The sequence below is a fragment of the Tursiops truncatus genome, chromosome 15 (genome assembly GCF_011762595.2).
Source record: "Tursiops truncatus isolate mTurTru1 chromosome 15, mTurTru1.mat.Y, whole genome shotgun sequence".
Classification (NCBI taxonomy): Eukaryota; Metazoa; Chordata; class Mammalia; order Artiodactyla; family Delphinidae; genus Tursiops; species Tursiops truncatus.
Genome location: NC_047048.1, coordinates 37,020,669 through 37,040,092, shown reverse-complemented (window position 1 = coordinate 37,040,092; position 19,424 = coordinate 37,020,669). Strand labels below are relative to the sequence as shown.

At 52.6% G+C, this 19,424-nt stretch overlaps 2 protein-coding genes across 13 annotated transcripts in view; both read right to left on the bottom strand.

Annotated features, from left to right (window-relative positions):
• The window catches only part of UNKL (unk like zinc finger), a 45,066-nt gene extending 32,606 nt beyond the window's left edge, over window positions 1-12,460 (bottom strand). For 9 of the 12 annotated variants that reach the window (XM_033839712.1, XM_033839710.1, XM_073792508.1 and 6 more), the window contains exons 1-3: window positions 12,339-12,442; window positions 10,840-11,049; window positions 71-247 (exon numbers count right to left, since the gene is read on the bottom strand). In XM_033839712.1, coding sequence (XP_033695603.1) covers window positions 71-247; window positions 10,840-11,049; window positions 12,339-12,415 — 464 coding nt within the window. In that variant the 5' untranslated portion in view covers window positions 12,416-12,442. Of the gene's footprint in view, window positions 1-70; window positions 248-7,303; window positions 10,817-10,839; window positions 11,050-12,338 lie in introns of those variants that run through there. The other 3 variants (XM_033839717.2, XM_033839713.2, XM_073792507.1) reach the window with 3 other exon arrangements.
• A 3,118-nt stretch (window positions 12,461-15,578) lies between these two features.
• Window positions 15,579-16,640, bottom strand: UQCC4 (ubiquinol-cytochrome c reductase complex assembly factor 4). Its single transcript, XM_004310585.4, has 2 exons — window positions 16,498-16,640; window positions 15,579-16,421 (listed from the first exon to the last, which is right to left on the bottom strand). Exons 1-2 carry the CDS (start codon window positions 16,527-16,529, stop codon window positions 16,046-16,048), a joined length of 408 nt encoding a protein of 135 aa, XP_004310633.2. The 5' UTR covers window positions 16,530-16,640; the 3' UTR covers window positions 15,579-16,045.
• Between the last annotated feature and the right edge of the window lie 2,784 nt (window positions 16,641-19,424).

The following is a 19,424-nucleotide window of genomic DNA, read 5'->3' as shown; positions in this document are numbered from 1 at the left end:
AGAGCTGCTTGAGGCAAGCAATGCCCGAAACACAGGGAGGAGAGTGGCTCCCGGCAGGACGGCCACTCACCTGATGTCACACACGGGCGGCCGCAGGTCCAGGGGGCCGTGCGCGAAGGCGCAGTGCAGCCCGTTCTTCACGCAGTGGCCCCGGGCATCTGTCTCATGGATGCATGTGCCCGTCTTATAGTAGCGCAGGTGATACTTGCGCTCCGTGTCCCCGGTCGTCCGGTGCAGGTACGGACATCTGGGAAGCAGAAGACGACATGCACCGTCTGGGCCCTGGGGCCACCACGGTGTCAACCTGCTCCCAGCAGCTGGTTCTTGTCTCCTTTTCCCAAACACCTGCTCTAGTCGGAGGATGAACAGCACTGGACAGAGCACCCGTCCCTGCTCCAGACCCTCCCCCACGGCACTCAGACCCCCACAAATCCCTCAATTACACATGGGAGAAAAATACAACACCCAAGTTACCCGAAAATCACCCTTCATAATTTTTTGAATAAAGTGGAAAACAAAGTTCCCCCATCAAGTAAGGGGCTGGCGGCCTCTCCCATCCCCCGTCCAGGTCCTTTCAGGGACCCCTTGAGGGAGGTGGAGGAGCCTGGAAGGGCTGGAGAAGGACGCTGGGGGGAGACAGGCTGGGGAGAAGCAGCTGGGGGGAGGCACGGATGGGGCAGCATCCCACAGGCCACACAAAGGCCCAGAGCCACACACTTCCAGGGAGAGCCACACGCGGCTCCCTGAGCAGCAAGGGTTAGGGTTAGGGTAAGGGCTCCCGCTGCAGGGATGTGGCAGCGGCAGAGGTGGCAGTGGCAGAGGTGGCATGGACGGTTCCAGAAGACATGGGGCAGGGCACTGAGCCCGCCTCAAGGTCAGTCCCTCCAGACAAGAGCCAGAGACCCAGAAGAAAGAGAGGGGATACGCAGAGAACTCTGAGCAGCCCCGGAGTGGCCCAAGGCCAAGGCAGAGCCATGGCTGCAAGTCCCCAGATCTAAAAACAAGGGCATCACCCCCAGAGATGGCTGGGGAGCACTGTGTGGGGCTTGGGAAAGGTCCACTCCCACCTCACTGCCTTGCAGGCTGTGGACCTGGGTGCTGGGAGCACCTGTGGGGGTGGGGGGCTCCCCATGCAGAGCACAGATGGATGGACAAGACCAAAAGTAAAAGAAAAAACGACTTAGGGACCAACCAGTTTAAACCCCCATCTGGTAAGATGAAGAAACAGAGGCTCAGAGTTCGGACAGCTCACCCCAGACCTTAAGGAACACCTTGGGTGTGCAGGCCATGAGAGCAGGACAGAGAGGACGCCATGCCCCGGCAAGTCCCCAGGTCCCCTAGAGCCAACCAAGCAAAAGGCAAATGCTGTGGGCCCAGAAGATCCAGATGCACTCCTGGAAAAGCTGGGGTCTCGAAGATACATGTGCCCCCACGATCACAGCAGCACGAGTCACAAGAGCTTAAAGCTGGAAATAACCCGAGTGTCCACCAGCTGATGGATGGATGAACAAAAACATGGTCCATCCAGACAGTGGAATGAGCACTGGTACAGGCTACAACAGGGATGAACCTTGAAAACATTCTGTTAAGTGAAAGAAGCCAGACACAAAAGGACAAATACTGTGTGGGTCCATTCCCATGAGGTCCCTAAAGCAGTCAAATTCATAGCAACAGAAAGTAGAGAGTGGGGGTAGGATAGGGAGGGTGGGAGGGAGGGAGATGCAAAGAGGGAAGAGATATGGGGACATATGTATATGTATAACCGATCCACTTTGTTATAAAGCAGAAACTGACACACCATTGTAAAGCAATTATCCTCTAATAAAGATGTTTTAAAAAAAAGAAAGAAAAAAAGAAAGAAAAAAAATATATATCATGTACTACCTAAATCTTTTTATAGCATGCTGATGAAACAGAGAATAATATATTACTGTTTCAAAGAACGTGTTTGAAAACAATTATACTAAGCATTTTCTCATTTTTATTAAGTCAATAAATATGTATTAAATATGTGAGTATAATAAACAGAATAAAGAAAACAAACAAACAAAAAAAGAAAGTAGAGGGTGGGTGCCAGGGGCTGGGGGAGGGAGAGGGGGAGTGAGTGTGTAATGGGACAAAATTTCTGTCTGGAAGGAAGAATCTGGAAATAGATGGAGGTCATGGTTGTACAACTTTGTGAATGTAATTAATGCCACTGAATTGCACATTTAAAAATGGTTAAGTGCACCACAACTACTGAGCCTGCGCTCTAGAGCCTGTGAGCCACAACTACTGAGCCCATGTGCCACAACTACTGAAGCCTGCATGCCTAGAGCCCATGCTCCGCAACAAGAGAAGTCACCGCAGTGAGAAGCCCCCGCTCGCCAGAACTAGTGAAAGCCTGCACGCAGCAGCGAAGACGCAACGCAGCCAAAAATAAATTAATTAATTAATTTAAAAGATGGTTAAAATGGCAAACTTTATGAATGTTATCACAACTTTAAACAAAGCCCATTGGAGACAGAGAAGAGAGAGATGGTCTCTATGTTTGTGTTGAAATACACCACACTTACAGGGAAGTGTGTCACAGGTCATACCTGGATGGCCTGTGGCATTTCACAAACTGACACCTGAGTGACAGCACCCAGTTCAAGAGGACAGAACACAGCCAGCCCCTCGGGCCCCTCACATGGGCACAAGGTGGAGGTGATGACCACACACTCTTGTGAGTGGCGGGAACTGAAAATGAGGCAATTCCTCCAATTAACTCTGCACAAACACTTCTGGGGCAATCCCAGCTGTCGTTGCCAATCACCAAAGATCCGTGAGAAAAAGGAAAAGCAGAAGATGGAGAAAGCAGTTTACGAGACTAGCTGGTCCCCACCTTGTGAAAAGAGAAAAGAAAAAACTTAAAGAATTATGACTGCATTACATACAGACAAGAAAAAGGAAACACTGCCTGTGCAGACAGTGCTCTCTGTGCCCAAATAGGAGCTGTCTCCTTCGTGTGCTTAAAGATAAGTTCCAAGGAACATTTTCAGGACGTGTGAGTGAAATGGTCAAATATCTGCTTAGGATTTTTACTATATTAGGTACTGACGCAGCCTTGATTAAAATCCCTCACTATAGAGTTACATCTTACATTTTGAGCTCCTCCAAGAGCTCCTGTGCATCTCCTCACAAGCACTGGTGTGTAACTCAGTCTCTGGGTCCCCAGAGAGGTGAGGCTGTCATGGAGCAGTCTCTGCCACACCAAGGAACCTGTTCTAGAACAAGGAACCCCCTCCCACTTTTCACATTAATATATAGACTAATATCACTAACAAAGAATGTGTAGAAATAGAGACGCCAGGAACTCACAGAACAATGGGCTAGAGAAATAAACAAGGAACTTATAAAAGAGAAAATGCAAAGGGTCTCGACCACTGAGAGGCACTCATCTTGCTTCTGATAAGAGAAATACACCTGGAGGCCCACCTGTTCCCGGGCAAAACCCCAGGAGCAGGGCTATAGTAAACCAACACTGCTGCTGGCAAGAACGCCAAGTGAAAGGCATCAAGAGGATAGGTGCCATTACCCTCTGACCCAGCAATCCCCAAAGACAGACTGGCACACAGAGGTAAAAAGAAGTTTTGTTCGTAATCACCAAAGGCTGGAGACAACCGAGTTGTGGGATAAACTTCAAGGGAGCTCAGCGTGGCTTGGAGGAATGGGCAGTCTGTGTGGACGGCTTTGGAGGGGGCACCAGGTGGTACCGTGAGGGAAAAGCACTAAGAAGAGGGAGTGCAGGACTTCCCTTGTGGCACAGTGGTTAAGAATCCGCCTGCCAATGTAGGGGACATGGGTTTGAGCCCTGGTCTGGGAATATCCCACATGCTGTGGAGCAATTAAGTCCATGTGCCACAACTACTGAGCCTGCGCTCTAGAGCCCGTGAGCCACAACTGCTGAGCCCACATGGCATAACTACTGAAGCCCACGCACCTAGAGCCCGTGCTCCGCAACAAGAGAAGCCACCGCAATGAGAAGCCCGCACACCACAACGAAGAGTAGTCTTCGCTCGCCGCAACTGGAGAAAGCCCGCGTGCAGCAACAAAGACCCAACACAGCCAAAAATAAAATAAATAAATAAATAAATAAATTTATTAAAAAAATAAAGAAAAGGGAGTGTCGCACCCTGTGGTTTACATCGGAAGGTGGGGGAGGGGAACAAGAATACAGATACGTCTGCTTATATCAAAAATTATGGAAGGAGGAGCTATTGTTTCATGGGGACAGAGTTTCAGTTTGAAGATGGAAAAGTTCTGGAGGTGGATGATGGTGATGGCTGCACAACACTGCAAATGAACTTAACTCCACTAAACTGTACAATTAAAAAAGCTAAGATGATAAATTTAATGTTATGTATGTTTTACTACAATAAAAAATAAAATAAAATGACTTTAATAGGAAAATGGCCATTTTGCAAAAACAGTTCCAATCTTCAGAAACACTCACAATCTACTATAAGTTAAAGCAAAAGAATTCCAGAGTCTGGGGAGAAGGGGACCAGCACATCAGAGCTGAGGCACTGCCTGTTGGTTTATCTACAGAACCCAGTCCGCATAGCCGTGCTGAAGCAGGACCACACGGACCACAGGCATCGCCAATGCGCTAACTGCAGGGTGTGGCAAAGGCTGCGTGCACCCCCACAGCTCAGGGGAGTGAATGTGGTGGGTGACACCTCCCCCATTTCCTCATGTTCCCTAATGGTCCCTCAGGTCAGCTCTAAGCATCATTTTGTTTCCTTGCCAGTACCATCACTGGGGCAACCAGAGCCCGGCCAAGGTTCCCCCTCTCGCCAGCACTGAGCACCGAACAGGCAGTATTATTTCACTAGGGGCATGTCACCTCTGCGTATTACATGACTTCAAAGCATAAGCTAAGATTAAAATATTGGAGGACATTTAATGAAAAGAAAATGGCTTCACCTAAGAACATCTAAGAGGCAAAAGGGAAAACCTTAGAGAAAACACAGTGGCAGAACGTAGACCCTCACTGAAGCGGGGAAGAGGCTGGTGGGAACCCCAGGGGTCAGCCCAATACAACGTGCAGATGCTTCCTCACCACAGGAGTTCACTCATCCATCCGGGGGGGCCACTGACAGCCCTGTAGCACCTGTAATGTGATTCAGTTCCACAGCCCGCCAAATTCAGGGTGGCACCTGTGGTTCTCAAAACCATCCAGGACAATTAGTGACCCAATCAGTGTAAATAAAACAAGGCTCCATGGATGGTGTGATGCAGCAGTACATGCCAGACACAGGTCTGCCATGATGCTCTGGAACCACTGAAACTAGGAGGGAGGGGTAAAGAGGAACATGGCAGGGGCTTGAGGCTGCTGTCTGTGTTTCCAGGAGAGCCAGAAATCATCCCCTTCCTTCCTGAAACTCACCCAAAACAAAGGTGGACCCACAAACTCAGTTCCACTATACATCAACATCGGTCAGCAAGCCAGGCTGGAGCGCATCACAACCACCTGGATGGTCTGCTAACCCCAGACCATCTGATCTCGGCGGAAACCTTGGGTAGAAACTGCTGGCAAGTTCCCAGGTGATGCTGCTGCTGCTGATCTGGGGGCCGCACTGGGAGAACCACTGGGCTGAGACGGACACTCAAGCACAACATGATGCTCTCCTAGTCCTCAGGGAGCTCAGGCATAGGTGGGGACCAGAATACAGCACAGAAATAACTGAGGTGTGAACTGGACCAGAACCGAGCAGCAGATATGGAAAATGAGTGGCAGCAGAAAAATGGGAAAAGGAAGACCTGTGTGCCACAGACAACTGGGGATGGCGAAAAGGTGGGGCTTGTGGGGAGAAGCTTGAGTGTCCCCCTCTCCTGTGACACTAGGGGTGGGGGGTTGCCAGTTAACCCCATGTGGACCACACACCCATCCATTCAGCCCGGCACCCCCAGCCTCTGGCTTCCAAGGGCTGCCCTGGACTCTCGAGCCAGGCCAGCGACCCCTCATTAATCCCTAACATGGACCATCAGCTCGGCAACAAGTCCACCTCCCCCCTCTGTGCCCAAAAAGCTGCCACCCTCTCCGAGGAACCTGTCTCTGCTGAGGCCGTCTCCCCACTAGCCTCCAAGGAGCACCAGAGCTCCCTGTGCCAGTCGCTCCCTCCCAGTCACCTCCTCATCCCTGGCCCTTCAATCAAAGCAGGAGGGCCTGAAATGCTACAATCACTCTCACATTCTTCTGCTTCTTCTACATACTGGTCTCTGACAGGTCCAACTCAGTCACCTAATTGTAATTTCTTTCCTTAAGTTGGCTGATTTGTAAAGCCTGTGTCTTCCTCTAGACTGTTAAGTAGCTCCCTGACTCCTAAATATTATGTTCTAACGTGGCCTGCCCTTGGCTTTCACCTCACCCCGAATGCCCAAGCAGAGTTCACTTATATGGTCAGTTTAAACAGCAACAGCTTATAACCATCCTGAAGTGAACGGACTTTCACCTAAGCCTTAGGTCCTAGGATACCTGACTTTTTAAAATTAAACATTGCAGGAGCATCTCTCAACAGACAAGTCAGACTAAGGACAAGTATGACACAGCAGGCACACCAAGACTTGGGCATATAGAAAAGTTTCTGTACATCAGCAAGCTCCCACAGTGCCCAAATTCACGGCTGGGAGGTCCCAGGCAACGTGCAGTGAGGAGGGAGGGAGCTGTGGGGAAAAATGCTGGGCCTGCCAGGTGAAAACATGGTAGGGAGCCCTACCAACAACAAGGCAGATCTCTAGAGCCAATCTGGAAAGTTATAGCACAGTAATGGGGCAGGCTCACTTCTTATTAAAACCAAGAAAACCTATAAAATGTGGGGTCTGGAGGGCCGCCTCCAGGGACTGCCTGCTTGTGGGAGAAGGAGGGTTATCAGAAAAGAGGATGGTCACTTTGTACTCTGTATAGTTGGGGACTGCTTGTATTGTCTGCCAATGAAAATGTTCCCCTGGAGGGGCCCCTCAGACCCCTAGAAGGGCCTTTGCTTTTTATGCGTCAGAACCTACCTCTGTAAACGCACCTGACATGCATTTACAAGCACAAAACGGACACATGGTCTCCTGGGAGCGGAAGCACACCTAGGTTACAGGTGGGAAGACCCGCCCTGATGGTCTATGGTCCAGCGCAGCAAACAGGACTAGCTGGGGGCTGGGTCTGTCCCCACCCACTGCCTCTCTCAGAGTAGATTTCAGGATGTGGCTGGACCGCGACAAACCTCCGGCCAAGCTTCGCTCCGGCAAGCAAGCATCGCTTTCTTCAAAATCCCAGCCTGAGAAATACCTGCGACGGATCCGCACGGGTGGGAACAGCGACCCTGTGGGGTGGGCCGGCCCTCAAGCTCGGAGGCAGCGCCCGCTCAGCCGACTCGCTCTTGGCCGACTACAGAGGGCGCGTAGCGAGCTGCAGACCCAGGCGGTCCAGCCGCGCCGCGGGGAGGCCAGTTCCCACGGGGGCGGGGCGGGGCTCACGTGACCTGGACGGCCAATCGAGGCCCGCGCCGGGGAAGGGGCGTGCCCGCCAGAACAAAGGGCGCCGCGAGAGGGAGGACCTGGGGCGCTAGCACTGAGGGGCCTTCCCGGCCACAGGGTGCCCGCTGGCGGAGGGTGACAGCGGGGTGGGGTGGTGGGGGGATGTGGCGGACGGGGAGGGGCCACGGAAGGAGGGGTGACAGAGAGAGGGGGAGGGTGACTGCGCACGGAGTAAAAGGGGTGACAGAGGGGGTGCCCATGGGGAGGAGGAGATGAGGGGGCTACCCAGAGATGACAGCTGGAGTACTCACAGGGGGTGGAGGTGACAGATGGGGAGGGGTCACTGGGAGGAGGATGACAGTGAGAGGGGAAGGGTGACGGACTACCCGCTAATGAAAAGGGGTGACAGCGGGGGTGTGACAGCGGGGGAGGAGTGCCTGCAAATGAAAAGGGGTGACAGAAGGGGAGGGGGCCCCAGGAGGAGAGGTGACAGCAAGGGGGGAGAATGACCACCTGCCTAGGACAGGAGTTGACATCACAGGGGTGCCAACCCTCTTGGGGGTCCCACCCTCCTGGCCACGGCTCAGCCCCACAGCGCCCCCATCAAGCTCCAAGAACTTGTGCTTATGTCACCTGATATTGGCTGAAGGGTCTTTGGTCTCTGATACATATTCATGATTTACAATAACAGGTTGGTAGTACATATGCCCAAAATAGACATTTCAAGAACCAATGAACTGAAATAAAAGGAAAGCCCTTTCCTTGCTCTGAAAAGTAGTATCTATTTACAGATTCCATGGCAACGCTGCACGAGCTAGAATATGTAATTCAACAGGACAAACTCTGGGAAAGTCTATCTCCCGTGGAATGAGTGGTAATTACTAAGGAGAGATTCTCAGGGGAGATGTCTGGCCTGTCAAACACTTCCTATGGGACTGAAGCAAGTCATGTCTTGTGCTCACTAAAAGTCACAAACAAAATCTTTAATAAGACACATGTACTTTCATACTGTGTGTACATGTACACAGGATGCACCCAAAACAGTATCAAACAACCATCTTAGTCCCATTCTTCTTCTCAGTGATAACCTGCTAACCTGCATGCTATCTGGACTATATGTTAATTTTTTTTTTTTTGGCTGCACCATGCGGCTTGTGGGATCTTAGCTCCCTTACCAGGGACTGAACCTGGGCCCTCGGCAGTGAAAGCCCGGAGTCGTAACCACTGGACCGCCAGGGAATTCCCCATGTTAATGTTTTTGCAATAAATAATTGTAATATTTAACTAATATTTGAGTCCAGCTTAAAATGACCATCCACAGGTAGGTGTCCACTGCAGCACTCTTCATTCCGTAGGAACTGGACCCCACCCTGGATATCCAGCAATGGGGCCAAATCCATACCAGGACATTCAGACTCCGGAACCCAAAACAGCTGTTAAAATATGCTTTCTTTCTGGCACAGTGGTTAAGAATATGCCTGCCAATGCAAAGGACACGGGTTCAAGCCCTGGTCTGGGAAGATCCCATATGCTGGGGAGCAACTAAGCCCGTGCACCACAACTACTGAGCCTGCACTCTAGAGCCCACGAGTCACAACTACTGAGCCTGCATGCCACAACTACTGAAGCCCGCGCGTCTAGAGCCCATGCTCCACAACAAGAGAAGCCACCACAATGAGAAGCCCGCGCACCACAACGAAGAGTAGCCCCCGCTCTCTGCAACTAAAGAAAGCCCTCACGGAACAACGAAGACCGAACACAGCCAAAAAATAAAATTAATTAATTAATTTAAAAAATATATATGCTTTCTTTTCATGCATTAAAAGCATCACCAGTTAAAAAAAAAAAAAAAAAAAAGCATCACCAGTGAGGGGACTTCCCTGGCAGCCCAGAGGTTAAGAATCTATGCTTCTGCTGCAGGGGGTGCAGGTTCGATCCCTCATGGGGGAAACTAAGATCCCACATGCCATGCAGTGCAGCCAAAAAAAAAAAAAAAGCTTCACCAGTGAATACTGCCAAATAGTCCAAATAGTCCCCCATCCTGGACTCTGGAATGGGGTCAGACATGCTAGGTGACTGGATCCCTGCATCAGGGTCTCAGCAGTGGCCCCTGGGGGCAACTCAGGACTTAAGGTCCAGAGAGGTGACTGACGTGGCCAAGGGATATGAGGGACCAGAGGCCAGGCCTTAGCTAGACAAAAATATCTCTCTTCTGTAGACCCATTTGCAGAAAACAGCAGCTCAAGATGCAATTAAATAATGCATTTTTAAAACTTCACAGAAGTACAATACCATCTTAACCAAAGTGGAGCTGGCTACATTATTTCCACAGGCTCCAGGCTGCCTTAACAACAACCCTATGTAACTATCTGGTGTTCAATTAAAAACCTTTCAAGAAATATATAAAGCTTTAAAGATGATCACCATAGGTCAAAAGTTTACTCCCTGACCTAAGCATTTTTGAAAATGAAGAACAGATTCACATGGGTCTCCCTGTGCAGCAGCGTGAAAGTTGTCTTTAAAAGGGACCATACCTGGAGAACCACCTCCCTTCAGAGGGTCAGGGGAGGAAGCCTACAGCGCCTCCCCCAGATCAGACCAGGATCCAACAGAAGCTGAACAAGCTGCTCTTTCCAAGAGGCCCTGGGGCACAGCGCCACCACCTCACCTCCAGGTGGGGATGGATAGGCTCTTCTCAAACGGCCCACAGGAAAAAAGCAAGACCTCCCTCTACCAATCTCTGCCAGTTATATGAATGTACAATCTGACTTGTACTTTCCGTGTTTTCCTATTCTACATATTTCAAAATGAAGACATCTGTTCACAACACCATTAGAAAACTTGTGGAAAAAAAAAGGCAACCAAAACAAAACCTTGATTTCCTAAACTTTAAAAGTGCTACACAAATAACTTTCCTATCAATTTTTTAAAAAATAAACATATAAACAGAAAGAAAGGAACCATTCCAGAAACATTTGCACAATGTGAGCAAACCTTCTAACAAGCTCTCTGACCAAAAGGCAACTGACAACTACAAAATGGTTCTAAACTCAAAAGGTTTACCTCATAAGGGTTGGTTCTAATGCAGGGAATTTACAGAACTGGGTGGCAATCAAAAGTGGGAAGTGCAGCAAAATCGGTTTGTCCCGTACAAGGTTATCCCCCAGCCAGATGTGGTTCTTCCCACACTGGCCAAGAAATAGGGAAATGTCCCCACCAAGACCAGCGGTCACGGGAAAACTTCATAGTGAAGACTGGGCCCTGCAGGTGCCAGGTGCTGGAAAGCCCAGGTCCGCCACCCACTCAGGTGTGGGGGCCATGCTGCCCCGCGCAGCCGCGCACACTCACTCGTCGCCGTCGGGGCACAAGCCGCTGGCCTCGTCGTACTTGGAGCAGTACACGTCCGGGCTGTAGTTAAAAGTGCCGTCGCGCCTGCGGAGCGGTCTGCGCCGACGCTGATTTAGGAAATGCCAATGGAAACAGGTAAATGGCCTGTGCTGGGTGCACTTGTGCTGCACAAACAGGGAGCACTGCTCTGTCCTAAACTCCTTTAGATACCTAAAAAGACAAACAGCGTTGGGGTCGCTTCCGTCGCCACCGCCGCCGGCGGGCGGCCCGAGGACTCGTGGGCAGGGGTCAGATCCCGTGCGCCCGAGGGCCCCGACCCCAGGCGCGATCCCCCACTCTGCCGACCCCCTTCCCGCCTCTCCCCACCCAGGTGCGTTTCTCAGACCCCAGGCACGATCCCACATCCCCGACCCCAGATGCGACCTTCGACCCCAGGTGCAAACCCCCATCCTCTATCCCAGGCATGGTCCCAGATTCCAGGTGCGACCCCAGACCCCAGGTGCAGCCCCCCATCTCCAATCGCAGGCACAATCCCCTAACCCAGGTGAAACTCCCCATCCCCGACCCCAAGTGCGACCCCCGACCCCAGGCGCCGCTATCCATCCCAGACCCCAGGTGTGATCCCCAAGCTCAGGTGCAACCTCTCACTCCGAGTTCAGACACCCTACCCACCCCACCCGCCCCCGCAAGCCCAGTCGCGTTCCTCGGGTCCCAGGAATGGTTTGCCAATCCCAGACACGGTCCCCGACCCCAGGCGCGACCCCGCAGAATCCAGGCGCGGACTCCTGGCCCAAGGCGCAGCGCCCCCCATCTCCGATCTCAGGCGTAACACCCACTCCGACTCCAGACGATCCCTGACGGCCTCCCCCCCGCGGAGCCCGGGCGAGTTCCCGGACCTCAGGCGCGATCCCTCAGACCCCATGCACAGCCTCCTCATGCAAAACACAGACGCGACCCCCAATTTCAGGTGCGATACCCCGACTCCAGGAACGCCCGGGTCCCCAAGCCCCGGAACCATCCCTGACCCCAGGAGGAGGCAGCCGGAGCCCAGATGGCCGCCCTCCGCCCGAGCCCAGACGCGGTCCCCAATCCCCGACTACAGGCGCATTCTCGGCGGCCCCCGACCCACGACCCCAGGGGCTGTTCCCCGATCCCCAACCCAGGCGCGTGGACCCCCGACCTCGTCCTCCAGCCCCCAAGCCCAGGTGCCACCCCAGACCCTGGGCGCCGCCTCCTGAGCTCAGGCGGCGGTAGCTGAGTAGGATGGTGGTCCACCAGCCCAGAGTCCAGGCGCGGCGCGGAGGCTGGAGGGCCGGCTGGCCAGGGGGCTGCAAGGGAGAGGCAGGGGGCGGGGGGAACGGGGAGAGGGGCGGCGCGGGGCCCCAGGCCGCACCCGGAGGCAGCTCCCAGGCCCAGGGGCGCGGGGGCGCGGGCCGGGGGCGCGCGGGGCCGCCCCCTGCCCCGCCCCCGCTCCCGCCGCGGCCGGCCCGGGCACTGACCTGTAGTGGGTCGGCTTCTCGGTCTGCGGGGGGGACCCGCTCAACGCCGCCGCCGCCGCTTTCGAAACCGACGGCATTTTCAGTCAAAACAATGCAGCGCGCATGCGCCGCGCGGGCCCGCCCCCGCCCCTCCGGATCTCCCCCCTCGCGGAGCCCACCCGCGCCCCCCGCCGGGACGGCCACGCCCCCGCCACGCCCCCATCCGGCGCCCAGCGCAGTGCCGGAGGCCCAGTGAACTTCCCAGCACCAGGCGCCAAGCGGGGACCCGCGCGCACCCCAAACCACGCCATGCCCCGAGCCCGCCGCCTCGGCCGGACGCCTCCACCCACCGTGCCCCCCAGGCCTCCACGTTCACAGCCCATCTTGCACTTGCTTGGTCCCGTTCCCGCTGCCGCCTTCAACGCACCACGGCTGCCCCACGCGCCCTGAACGCCCTGACAGCGCCCTGAGCAGCTCCAGGCTCCGAGACGGAGTCAACAGGTCCCGAGCAGACAGCGCGCCCAGGCTGCTCACACTCGCCTTCATTCGTTCTATGACCCCCGGGTTGGGTGCTGACACCGCAAAGAGTGGCTACAGTTGCTTAGGGCTTGGTGTGGGGGAGAGAGGGGGAAAGGAGGCCTGACTGCTCATGGGTAGCGAGTTTCTTTTAGGAGTACGCACAGGCCCTAAAATTACATCGTGGTAATGGTTGCCCCTACGAATACACTAAAAAATCAATTGTATACTTTAAATGGGTGAATTGAATAATATGTGAACTACATTATCAATAGAGCTGATTTTTAAAAAAGAATCCAAAGGCTCGAGGTCAAGGGGGAGACAGACCGACAGACAGACAGACACACACACACACACACACACACACACACGCGCGCGCGCGCCCTCTTCATCAACAGGGTGGGCGGGGATGCACAGAGGGTGGGAACTCTGGGAGGCAGGCACCAGCTGCCACCCCCGGTAAGCCCTACCACTCAGGGCCCCAGCTCATCTGACCCTGGAGGAGGAAGCAGGGTGTGTATTTCGGGAGGGAGAACCCAGACCCAGAGTACATTGTTTTGTAAATATATAGCATGAAACACTTTTTTTTTTTGGCCGGGCTGCACGGTTTGAGATCTCAGAGTTCTAACCACTGGACCGCCAGGGAATTCCTGAGACATTATTTAAAATTTTCAACCTCGCTAGTAATTTTTTTTAATGCAAATTAAAACAAGGAAGAGCCCATGGAGCAGGCAGACTTTTTGTTGTTCTTAACAGCAACCCACAATGCTGGTGACCTGCAGCAAGAAAAGCCCTTAAAGGAAGTGTGGCTGCGAGGACGAATGGGTACTGACCTTTACAGAAAATAATGTTCCATTTCTAGAAACTCCAACCTAAAAAAGAATGAGATTCAGACAAAGATGTACAAAGATAATTATCAAAGTTATTTGGCAAAAACTTAAAGAGCACCTCACAGAGAATGACAATGCTTCCTGAGAATTGTTAATGACAAGAAAAATGCTCCTACTTAAGTAACAAAACGAAGCAAGATACTGCAGTTCCATACGTTTGTTCCCAAGCATGTAAGTTTCTGGTTTTTTTTTTTAAACACAAGTAATACAGTAAAATAAGCCATCACTTGCTGGTGGGATGAATGACTACTTTCTTTATATGTTCACATTGTCTAAAGGAATTACTACCTCTACAAACATTACATTTAAACCTGGAAATTAAAATGGCAAAAAATCAACATGATACTTTTGAAGAAAATCAAGCAGAAGAATGAAACAAGGCCCATGAATTCTTTGGAGGAGGACTAAACAGATCTTGAAGACTGCCAGGATGCAGGGAATGAGAAAGAAGTTTAGGATATTTCCAAAGTCCCGAGCTGGGAAGGATACAGAGCAAAGAAACAGGTTTGGGGAGAGCTTAACTCTGTTTTGGACCTAAGGAGCTTGAGGAACCTGTAAAGTCCAGTAGAGAAGTATAGAGAGCCACCTCGAGCTTAAAAAAGGAAGTTGGGGGCTCAAGATAAAGAAATTTGGGGATCTTTGCTGTAGAGGTGGGAGAAAAGATGCCTACCCAAGAGGCACCTTCCTTGAAGAGAGCAAAGAGAACTGTGACAGGCTGTAAAGATTGTCATTTTTCATGCTTTTGAAGAATGTTCTTAAAAGGCTGGAGTAGTACCCAGACGTTAAAATTTTTAAAAATCCAAGGAAAAGAGTTTACCTAAGTCGATGGCCTCATATCTTCCAAGCCTCAGCAGCTTGGAAGATATGAGGCCATCGACTTAGGTAAACTCTTTTCCTTGGATTTTTTAAAATACAATCTTCTCCATCTTCTGCCCAACAGTGCTCACAGCAGTTACCTCTAGGTGGTGGGATTATTACTGTTTCTGATTCTCTACCTTTTGCTTATTACACTGTTTAACTTTTCCAGATAAATCATATTGCTTTGGTCATATGAAAATTATTTTTAATTAAAACAAAATTTCTTCTTGTTAGTTCTGACTTTTTTTCCTGCAGGAGCTAGTGAGAGTAAAGTCAGGGTTCAGGTTTGAATGACTGTTGCTCAAATAAAATGGTTCACAACCAAATAGGTCACAACCACACCAGGTCAGAGAAAGGACATCTTAGTTCTTTGCTCCCAGTGGAACTAATGATGTAGCCTGAGCCATGATCAGGTCAATCCTTCTGAATCTTGGTCTCTTCATCTTTAAAAAAAATATATACTTGTCTTAGCACCACCTCCCTGACAAGCATAATTTACCAAGGCGGGCCAGACCTTGGCCAAGGCCTTGTGAGAATAAGGCCTTGTGCCATACAGTCAGTGGTCTTCAACCATCCGAGTGAGAGAAATTTCCAGTTAACTTTGGCACCAAAGATATGCCATGATAAAACGTTCCACTAGAACCTTAAGTAAATAAAATCTTCCCTTTTATGCATCTTGTATTTAATCCAGAATTAAGAAAGTTTCCTACTAAGCAGTACTTGAAAACATATCATTTACATACCCCAAATATTGCCTCTAAATTGTCCATAAAAATATTTATCAATGTTATTCCACTCAGAAAGTTGTTGCCTTGCTAAAATTAAAAACTGGAAGAGAGGTGAGAAAGTGTTCCACAATTAACGTTTAGGTTTCTTTCCTCAGTTCCTATTCTGGAAAAAACAAACAAACAAACAAAGGAACTGAAAAGACTAGAAGGCTCCCTTTTTTAAATGAAATGCAAAAAAAAAAAAACCAAAAAACCAAACATTGGCTTAATTCCACATTACCAAATTAATATTTATTGTTAGTCTGTTAAACTAACATCAATTTATACACATCATGGTACACTGTAAAACAAAACGTTTAACTCTTGTGCCAGTTATTCTGTCTCAGAAAGCAAATGACCTGCAAAGTGGATCACACTGGATTACAAGTGTCACCAGCATCCCTTTGGAAACGTGATAATGTTGTACAAAGACATCCCAAATCCAACAGCACACGCTGCAGCCAAAACTCTTTCTATAGACCTGAAAAGTCTTTTGGACGTATTCGATGGCAACAAGTATCAGGCAAAGAGCCGGTTCCGATTTGCTGACATTCTGCTGTGCCTTCAACGAGTCAGCTTTGCCAGGCGCGCCATCCAAGTCCTTCAGTCTGGGGACGCGCATAACCAGGACAGAAACGGTCAAACGCGACGTCAAAGCCTAAAGACTGAGGTCTGTTCCCTCGCTGCTGGCACCCCGTTAAGTTCTCGCCCCATGGGCCACCGGACTTCCAGGCTCTTCAAAACGATCGCTGGGCTCCGGTACCTCTTCTTCCAACATCCGTCCCAACCACCGGTCCGCGCTGGTCTCCTGTCTAAAAAAGCACCAGATGACCAGAACCATGAGGCACAAGCTGAAGGGCAGCACCCTCCACCAGGGCCGCTGCTGCTCCCTTCCTAGGGAGTGCTTCACTGTCCAGCGGAACGGGATGGCTTTGCTGGAAGAAAACTGAAGGGGGCGGTCAGGGTCAACCTCTTCCTCACCCTCGGCCGCGGGCTGGGCACGAGCCCGGCCACCGGGCGGAGGATGCAGACTTCGGAAAGGCCAGCGCACGAGCCTCAGTACCCGGAGGGCCCTGGAAGAGAGAGAACAGTGAGCGCACCCGCCCGCCGTTCTCACCCTAGGTCCCGCCGAGACCGCGCGGACCTCACCCAGCAGCCGGCGCCCGCAGCACGCAGCTCATCGCGACCCCGGCTCCGCACTCGGCGCCGCCGCGCGCAGCGTCGCGTCACTTCCGTCGCGCGAAGCCGGAAGCCGCGCGCTGTTCCTGGCCTCCGCTCACGACTACAGAACGTGGACCCACTCGCGCAACGGAAATGACTCACGTCCTCAGGCGGCCTCTTCCGTCGTAGACCCGCCCCCGGCCGGCCGCGCTGGCATGCCGGGAAATGTAGTTCGCCGCCGGTCCTAAGAGGAACTAGCGGGCAGGTTCCTAGGCTTCCGCGCCGGGCTTGAGGCCGGCCGACGGGGACGGGATGCTGGCGTCGTCCTCCGACGAGCTCGCATCAGCGCGGGTCTCACCGTCGGCCGGGCTCGCCTGAGATCGGGGCCCTGAGCCCACCCTCCACACCCTTCCCGCCAGGCAGGCGCAGCCCCTGGACGCCTCCGCCCCGGGGCCTGGCGACGCCGTTTTGCTCTTTTCATTGGACTTTCAGCCACGGAGTCATCTTGTCCCCTCGACTAGTGTCCGCCGCCCCATGGCCGCGGACCCTCACCCAGCCCTGGCGCTTTGCGTTGCTCTGTGCTGCGCACGAATAGCCGCGTCTACACCACCCGCCCTGCGGGACAGGCATTTCTGCGCACTGCTCAGCCGCAGGGCCGCCATCTCTCACCCACCGCAGCAGAGCACGCCCACGGCTGTCACCGGGAAGCCAGCAGGCACTCGGACAAGTCTCTCTCTCCAGGCCAGCGGAACCACCAGTGCAGAGCCTAGCGCGCCATCATCTTTGTGGATGGAGGCTGCAGCCTGCTCGGGGGGAACCTTCCCATCCACCTTAGGAGTCAGGCCGGGAGGGTCACCCTCGGGCTGTCCTGGGACTTCCTGTCTACCCGGTTCCCCAGTTGACTTCATAGGGAAGCTGCTGGAGCCTTCTGCCTTCAAGGCAAACTAGCCCTGGCTCTGCTGAGCCGTCCTGTCTGGAGACCACATAGGAGCACCCAGGCGTCATCGCAGACTATGTGGAGACGTGGAGATGTGCTGGGGGTTGGGGGTGGGGGTTGACGGTGACAAAATCAGGTTACGAGGCCACCTTGTGAACTGTGACGACTGAAAAAAAAAAAAAAAAAAGCACAACGTGTGAGTTTTTCTGCCAGTTTTTGCCAGAGCACAGAGGGCCTCATTCCTGATCTCTGCCCTGAACTCCTTTAAGGGTGTGTTGAAGGTCAGTGACTGCAGTGTCAGGTGACTTCATTCTTGTAGAACCGGGTGACAAGCAACAATTTTCAGTTGGCAGCTGTAATGTGCTGCCTCCTGGTTCAGAATCTTTGCCTCTGGAACATCTCCTGCACCTGCTTTCTAGCAGGAGAAGCACCAGCCTCGGGGACCAGTTCTTCACCTCTCAGGAAGTCTAGAGACACTTAAGCAAGGGTGGCGGGCTGGAGGTGTTCCTAGCTCAGCAGCATCTGGGAGATCTCCCCACCCTGGGAAGACCAAACCTGGACGCCTGGTGGCAGCTCAGCTGCAAAGCCAGGACTGTGTTCAGAGCTGCTGTGTCAACAGAGGCACCTGTGTGCCCACATCCTCCTCACTGGGCCCCACCCCACCTGTTCCACCCCAGAACCCCACCCAGAATCACTGCCAAACCAGTTCGACCACAGGGAACCCCAGGAGCACCTACTGTGGGCGGGAGGATGGACCAGAATCATTCTGGTGTGCAGCCTGTAGGGCTTCCTGGAGGAGGTGGAGATCAAAGAGGCCTGAGGTTGGGGTGGAGCTGCTGACTGCAGCTTATGCAGCCACCTGGTTGGTATGCTGATTTAGGGCATCTGGGTACAAGCTGCCCTGGGACAGCAGAGGGGGTGCAGAGCTGGGGGTCAACGGCAGGGGCTAGGGCTTCACCCCCAGGCAGGGCAGCCTCCAAAGGGTCACTAAACCTGTCCCACTGCTTTGGATGGGTGACAGAAATAAGACATCTCAGACAAGCACCCCTCGAGCCTCTGCTTCCTCAGTTGTAAAATGGGCATCTCCTGTCCTTCGCAGGCTGCTTCCAGGACTGGTGCTATGCCTGGGAAGCCCTCTGCCAGTCCCTGAGATAGTTGTTAAGACTGATAAGGGGACGGCATGGAAGTGTCCTTCCATCCTGAGGCAGTGGAGGGCTCCTTTACTGCCATCAGGCTCCTAGGGTGCTCTGAGGCCAGAGTCTGGGAGGAGCAGCGCAGGCCCACAACAAAGACTTAGCAAATCCACATGTCCAGTGGACCTCTCCTCTGTCCCCAAGTCCTGCTGGCACTGGTCTCCATTCTAGGTGAAGGCATGATGCAAAGGACGTGGGTCCTGCAGAGTCTGAGGAGGACAGCAGGCCTTGATCTCCGGGAGCTGGCCTGATGCTCAGAGCTGGGCTCTCCTGTAGGACGTAAACAATTTCAGAGAACACCAGTGTTGGACCAGGCTTCTCCGTGACCATGGTGGCTCAAGACCCCTTTATAATCACATCTGAACACAGGCAAAACATGGAAGTGGCCCAAAAAAGACCAAATACCCCCTTCCTGGCTGATGGGAGGGACCCTGGTCCTTTACCAACCATGGCTGGAGCCTTGCCTCATCTGCCCTCCTTCTGGATAAGATATATTAAAGATGCTATACTGGGTAGAATGATGTCCCTCCAAATTCTTATCCCCCTGGAGCCTCAGCACGTGACCCTATTTGGAAATAGGGTCTTTGTGGGTGTAATTAGTTAAAACTATGTCATAATGGATAGGGTGGGCCCTAAATGATGTCCTTATAAGAGGAGAAAAGACCCAGAGACGCACAGGGGAGCAGGCCATGTGAAGAGGCAGGCAGAGACTGGAGTGATGCGGCCACCAGCCAAGGAACACGGAGGACTGACGGCTACACCAGAAGCTAAGATTCTCCCCCAGA

Coding starts and splice junctions, on each gene's coding strand:
- UQCC4 (XM_004310585.4), bottom strand. CDS start 16,529: ATGAGCTGCGTGCTGCGGGCGCCGGCTGCTGG. Junction 16,422..16,497: donor CTGCGGGCGCCGGCTGCTGG/GTGAGGTCCGCG, acceptor TCTCTCTTCCAG/GGCCCTCCGGGTACTGAGGC.